This window comes from Acanthaster planci, linkage group LG09 (assembly GCF_054643075.1).
Source record: "Acanthaster planci isolate LZ-2023a linkage group LG09, COTS_SCS, whole genome shotgun sequence".
In the NCBI taxonomy this organism is placed as follows: domain Eukaryota; kingdom Metazoa; phylum Echinodermata; class Asteroidea; order Valvatida; family Acanthasteridae; genus Acanthaster; species Acanthaster planci.
Genome location: NC_141785.1, coordinates 4,808,078 through 4,815,062, shown reverse-complemented (window position 1 = coordinate 4,815,062; position 6,985 = coordinate 4,808,078). Strand labels below are relative to the sequence as shown.

General features: G+C 40.3%; 1 protein-coding gene across 1 annotated transcript; it reads right to left on the bottom strand.

Annotated features, from left to right (window-relative positions):
- Positions 1-48: 48 nt before the first annotated feature.
- cdipt (CDP-diacylglycerol--inositol 3-phosphatidyltransferase) lies at positions 49-6,721 on the bottom strand. Its single transcript, XM_022253796.2, has 6 exons — positions 6,308-6,721; positions 4,497-4,631; positions 4,245-4,398; positions 3,536-3,617; positions 3,102-3,183; positions 49-2,375 (listed from the first exon to the last, which is right to left on the bottom strand). Exons 1-6 carry the CDS (start codon positions 6,345-6,347, stop codon positions 2,209-2,211), a joined length of 660 nt encoding a protein of 219 aa, XP_022109488.2. The 5' UTR covers positions 6,348-6,721; the 3' UTR covers positions 49-2,208.
- Positions 6,722-6,985: the final 264 nt, after the last annotated feature.

The window sequence follows — 6,985 nt, the reverse complement described above, 5'->3', positions numbered from 1 at the left end:
CCTTCACTCCACCAAATGACAATCATGTGACACACTGGCAATGATATGTTCAGTTTCCTTCTTTTCATTTTACTTTTCTGTCACATTTTGCAGGTGTTGTGCAATTTTACAATGTCTCTGAGGACATACAATTTATTGACTACATTTTTAAAGTTAACCAAATTCACTAATAACACAAGTCCTGTTTCTCTTACATGCATAACTGTCTTCCAACCTTTGAGTCTCAAACGAGACAGTACCTCCGCAGTTTAAAGGACAGGTACATATAGATATTAACTTGAACTGCTGCATTTTTCTGGAGTTTTCAAGTTTGATTTAGTGGCGATCTATGTTAAAAATCAATAAACCAAATCGAAACTGATCTGATATAACCTCACAACATTTGAGTGATGCAACATAAATAAATTTAAATATCAACACCCTCAGACACTGAATATGTATCAGGGGTACGTCTCCTGGTTTAGAGTCTACGGTGCAAAACAAGTGATTTTTGGAAAAGCATCGTCAACCTCCCAAACAAAAATGTTCAAATATTTCTTCTAAAGAGTTGCATGTTCAATTCCTTGAAAAAAAAAGGCAAGATATGCCACTGATATTTATCGAGGAAATAACCAATATTTGACAACTTCTTGCACTTCTCAGTGAAGTAAACATCAACAATCAGTTTATTAATCCATAATCACCAATTTGACATCATTTTTCAAAAAAAAGAAGTTTCAAGCATTACTTCGCTATGGTGCAGCACAAATATCAATGATGTTACATGATAGTGATCCTACCACAACACAAGCATATTCACTGAATAAAGCACTGAGTGTGTAAAATAATTTTCCAAACCGTTTAAAATAAACTGATACACACACACACACAAATTAAGTCAAGGTTTTTAAAGTAAAAAAAGAGTGTTCAACACTCCATTAATGACTGCATTCATTCTTTCATTATAATTTAAAACAGAGCAAGATGAAGCAGGATGCTGTTTTCTTTAACAAAGCCAACGATTGCAACAATAAACATTTCCAACTCCTGCAATGACGAAGCAGTCAGGTTAGTACGGAGGTTTTCCACCGCACCAGGGGTGTGAGTGGCCACTTGAAATTAAAGCTAAAAACAGCTAGCAAAAAGCTGAAATGTAAAAAGTTCCTATACTTTTGTGCAGACCAGGTGTACAAAAAAGCTGAAATCAGCTAAAAGGGCTGAACTCTCCCACCTGACCGCACATCCTCATGCTAGGATGGTCCCAAACCCATCCTAAAAGAACCACGGTGCTTGGCTAATCCCTAACGGGAAATGAGTGTCCTCTCTTTATTTGGGGGGGGGAGGGATGAATGGGCATTACCCCGGTGACCCCTCCCCCTACATACCCCAGTACCGATACTAGGCATTCTTAAAATGACGACTACGCAGACGACCAGCACTGCTGTATTAACGCGCTGAACTCAAGGGGACACATGGGTGTAGATTACATGAAATAGCTACATGCGCAATGTACGGAACAGAAACTATACCCATTAATACGATTTACATTACACAAAATATATCTACCAGTGTCATATATACTTAATACACAAAATATACCAACTAGCATATGTCACATAAGACCACATAGGGTTTATGATGCAACCATCTGTGAAACTACAACCTTTCATATAATGCATGTTAAATGCATGTTTATTAACCCCTTCACGGCCAGATTTTTTTGACCGCAACTGCTGGGCTGTGGTATGCCCTGAATGGAGGGCTTTGTCCAGCAGCAGACCCCATTGAACCAGCAGCTGCATGGTGAATAGACTGTATGTGTGGTATGCACTAATGCTCACACGAAGGCGCTGTAATAGCAGTCATCCGTAGGGAAGGGGTTAACACCTCAAGCCTTGCAGTTAAATATGGCAAGGCTTATAACGAGCTTAAACAATGGGCTGTCCAAGACAGCTGAAGAAGATTATAATGCACTTCTACACTTGGCATTTACACTGATATTTTCACGTGACATTTACTGTAAATGGGAGCTTCAATAAGATTGGAATCTGGTTGTACGTTACGGTGCCAGTGCCAACTATTGTTTGAATAAGATGTAAAAGGGGTGTGTCTTCATCATCAGATGAGGGGAGGGACCGTGGACTATGTAATAGCAATCCATCACATAGGCGGGACTGAGATACACTACCTCATGACCTTCGACCTTTCAATCCTCTTACCGCGTTTGTCTCAGTCCTTCTGGCTCGTGGCTTTCTGCTCTCTTTCATTGACGTCAATGATGGCCATGTTCCGCGAGGCGGTGACGAGATGGACGAGGCTGATGGCCGTCTTTGCCAGGGCAACCGGAGCCGAGATGAGGAGGATCAGACGGAAGATGCTGACAGACACAATGGGGACTGCATGCGAAAATGAGGACATGATTAAAATCAATTTGGAACCCTCTGCACTATGCCACAAATAGTATGGATGAAGGAGGAGTTGAAGCTCTGGAAATTTGGAGAACTTAATCTTCCAAATGCTGTTTTCTACTTGCCATGAAAGCAAATCTGAATGCTAAATTGTGACATCAGATATCTGTGCTGCCAATTCACTGACACTGAACACATTTTAGTTCAAGCAAAGTTTGCGGCAAATGCTTCAAGACATCAAATTCGTTTCACTTTCACTTAAAGTACGAATCGGCATTAAGGCGGTGGATTCACTGATATTGTGTCAGACCTCAGTGTTAGTGACTGTTCGTCAGATGAGAGTGACAGTAACATTGTGTCAGGTGGCATTGTGATTTGACAGGGCATGTGAAATAATAGTGTTAATGACAAACAGTGTGTCAGATGAGACACGGTAGGCCTGATGACCGATGACAGTCACAATCCATCAGATGACAATGCTGCATGCAATGACAGCTCGTTAATGTTGGAAAAGTCCTAGTGACAATGCACTTGACAACTGGTTGTGACTGTGTTGAATGACAGGTCCAGAGACGGTGTGACACATGACAGTGTCCAATGACAAAGCCAGTCACAGAGTATACCACATGATGGAGCCTGTCACTATTCATCAGATAACAGAGACAGTGACACTTTGGCTGACAGGTCAGGACAGGGAGAGGTCGATGGACTTACTCAGGGGTCCCTCAGTGAAATACAGAAGGTACAGCATACTGTAGAACAGCTCGTTTCCAGCACACATGGTGAAGAGAACCGGCTAGGATACAAGCAAGGTAAGATATAGTTCAATTTTTTCAAATCAAATGGGCTTTCGCATCAAAAGTTTTTCGTGGTGTTCAACCGTAGTGAACAGGGCAAAAAATATGAAATTATTTGCTGGCTTTTCACAAACAATGTGCGTATGATGAAGAACTCTTTAAGAATGACGAGGCCAACGTTGTTTTAGCTTCCTAATAATCATTTATATCTGGACACTTTGGGACATTTTACAACACATAGCTTGAATGGAATGCAAAACAGCTTTTTAGGAAATCTGTTTTGTCTTTTTTCACAAAGCAAGCAAGAACGTGGCTTTCAAGATGAGAGAGAAGAGTTTGAGTAGAGCTTACCCTGGAGGTGTAGTAGATACGCAGGATGGGGTTGCCTGACATGTCAATCAGTTTGTGATTTGCAATTCCTTTCATGCTGGAACTACAAAACAAAAATAAACAAATGATTAAAAGCAAAACAAAATAAATGTCCAGATAAAACTTCAGGCTTAATAAACCTTTTTTACGGCCATATTTGTTTTGCACATTTGACATTTTAGATTCCATAAACTAGAGTGCATCACACACTTCTGTGCTGTGAGAAATTGTAGATGCTTTCATCCTAAACCTCAATGCCAGGGGTGAGATTGGGAGATGAAGAGAAATTCTAAAACAATTCAGCAGTGGGGTTGTTGTAACATTTTAACAAGATTTTTTAAAATACTTAGACTTTTCATGGTTTTAAAGTCTAGCAAGACACGAGTCCTTTCAAAAATTCCTACGATTATGCAAGACTTGCTTATTTTTATACGAAGAGCAAACAAGTAGAGAGATTCCACTCCCTAAGTGACGTCTGGCATCTGACAGGTTTAGGATAATCTTCCTGGACAAATCCAGAGAAATCCCACTGACTCGGTGAATTCTGGCATCTGACAGGGTTAGGGTTATTTTCCTGATGTTTGGGTTGAATATTTCTGTTCCATTATCTCTTCTTTGTGCTTCCTGGATACATCAAGGAGCACATTTGGTAAATTGGTTGTCCAAAGTGACAAAAAAAATTACAAATTACCTATGAAGATGGAGCCAGTGGCTAGCAATGTCGATTGACATACTGAGCTGGAACCAAAACATGTAGTCCGGGTACAAGACTGACAAGGCCACCAGCAGGCACATTGTTGCACAGCGGTCGGTCAACTGGTCTAGCATGGCGCCGAACTTGGTCCCTGTCAAAAACAAGCAGAATCAACCTGAAGCTAAAATTCTACAGAACTTTGAAAAAAAGAAAGAACACAGTAGAGACAGAAAGAAATGAGGCATCTACCTTGGTTGAGCATCCTTGCTGCATGGCCATCAAAGGCGTCCAATAAACCACTGAGCAGGTAACACCAGGTCGTGGTGACGTAGTCAGTCCGCATGTAGTAAAATGAAATCAATGCTAGCACAATACGGCCATACCCTGAGGCAGACAATCAAATTACCTGTGAAATTATTTTATAAAATTTGAAATGACATAAAACTTACACCCAATTCACATTGATAGTAGGTTTATTGTTGCCAATGAGCTAACTCACTATTTTCAGCATGTTCAAAATGCAAAGTCAATGAAGGTCAAAGCATGTCGTGAGTTGGCATATGACAGCACTGATGGGGGTCATGCTACTTAGCGTCAACAAGCGTCAATGAGCATCAACAAGTTATCAAGGCAAATTTATGCAAATATTTTATATTTACAATATTGATTAGGCTCCTACATAACATATTCAGCGTATCAAATTATCTACAAATAATGGTGTTTTGAGTCGGGCCTGCTTGTGCAGCCCCACTGGCTGCCATCTTGTTTTACGTGGACAGCAGAGAAAAGAAATATGGCGGCCCCATTCATCGCGAAAATTTTCGTTTTCCTGATAGAATCTGCAAGCAATCTTGCTGCTTCTCTTACATAGTGGCATAGGTTAGAGTCTCTAAAATATGATAAAACCACTTTCAAATCTTTAAAGGGTATTTGAAAGTTGTTGATGCTTTGTTGACACTTGCTGACACTGAATAGCACGACTGCTGAGACCTTGGCCATGTGCATTGCTGCTCTGAAATGACATCAAACATGCTTCATTTGGGGTTAGCCCTATTGGTATTCTGCACTGGCTTACTGCAAAAGCATGTGAAAAATAACAAGCTGACCAGTATCATAAAGTCACCCTCAGCGATCATGGTGACCCTGAAGCTAAATTTCTTCTAAAACCGAGTGGTGCTGTTTGAACTGAATATTATTAACACACATTAACACATTAAAGAACAACATTTAGGTAAAGGGTGAAGCACAGATTTGCTTTTGTACCCTAACCTATTGACAGACATACATATTATAACATAGGGCAATACAAGATATGAACATGTTTTTGGCAATGATACACATACGGACAAACACTGACAGGCAGGAGATAATACACTGCATCAAAATATGACTTCGATTAAACTAAAAATTCTACCACCATTTAATTAAAAAAAGGCCCAACTGCAGAATACCCCGTCATCCCACAAGATTAACCTCATAGCCAGGTACAAGTCAAGGTTTCACACTCTTCTCAAGGGATTTTCACCTTGTATTCACGTAACCAGTCATTCCGGGGGTCGTTTTTTAGAGTGGGGGGGGGTATTTTGCAATTACTCAAAAAAAAATTACTCATACTTATTACTAGGGCCTATGAGATAAAAATACAAAACAGCCCTAAAAGTCATACACGACGCGACATTGATGTTATCATGTACAATAAGCCAATTTCCCATTCTGTGGCCACGTTGAGTTTAGCGCCTCTCTTCGAGTGTAGGCAGATGGGGGGAACAAATTGTCTACAAAAATAACAATTGTGAGCATCCATTTGCCAAATGTTACACAACATTGTTGTCATGATTTTGTTCTCCCCTGTGTTAAATCTTCTGAGCATGCGCATATAAAGCGTAAAACCGGCTTATTTAACTGTAGAATGCAATGAAAAGGGAGGCTACATCATCAACAAGACGGGGATGACATAGACTGATGTGACTGAAATTGTAAACAACCTCAAAAATCTGTTTCAATAATTTTTAACGAATAGGTATGGCTAATTTTTGTTACTGAATAATCAGTTTGCTTACCTATTAGGTTTGGAACGAACAGAAATATGTTTTCGGCCATTTTCACACCGCTTTCTAGCAGAAATGTCAGATGATAATAGGAAGCGGGTCACTCTCCCAACATTTATTATAAACTGTGTCAAAAGAGGGCGCTGCTTGCCGCAGATGCGGGGGGGGGAGTAGTCGGGCTCCTAAATGTCTTTTCCTGTGAATTAGGTTCACGAAGTCCATTTTTCTGCATTCGCTCTCACATAATTCTCGAAACGCCGGTCGAAATGTCGCTCGTAAGATCGGTATATAACACGTTGTTCAGGAGAACATCAACTTTTGCTCTCTCCATAGTCGTAGGGGCCGTTTTCTTCGAACGGCTGTTCGATGTAGGAGGAGATGCAATCTACGACTACATAAATAGAGGCGTAAGTCATTTGATAACTGTACAAACACAAGTTCAGCTGCCGACACAGACAAACGGTGCAGTATTGAAAGCATACGGCGCCCAAACAAGCGCCCAAAGCGCCCAATTTATTTGAGATTTCGAATCGATATTGGTCTTTTGCGCTGTTATTTTTAAGTTTTTAAGTTGTCCTTACCATATTAAAATTAAATCAAACTTGAGAAGAAACAGGACGTGCAGCATGTGAAAGATTTTGTCATCTGGTCATGTTTGGAAATTAGTGAAAGGTTAACATGATATCGGCT

Excerpts from the sequence above, each read along its gene's own strand:
- cdipt (XM_022253796.2), bottom strand. The coding sequence starts at position 6,347 with ATGGCCGAAAACATATTTCTGTTCGTTCCAAACCTAATAG. Across the intron at positions 4,632-6,307 it reads GTTCGTTCCAAACCTAATAG|GGTATGGCCGTATTGTGCTA; the intron begins GTAAGCAAACTG and ends TGTCTGCCTCAG. Across the intron at positions 3,618-4,244 it reads CACTGGCTCCATCTTCATAG|TTCCAGCATGAAAGGAATTG; the intron begins GTAATTTGTAAT and ends TTTGTTTTGTAG.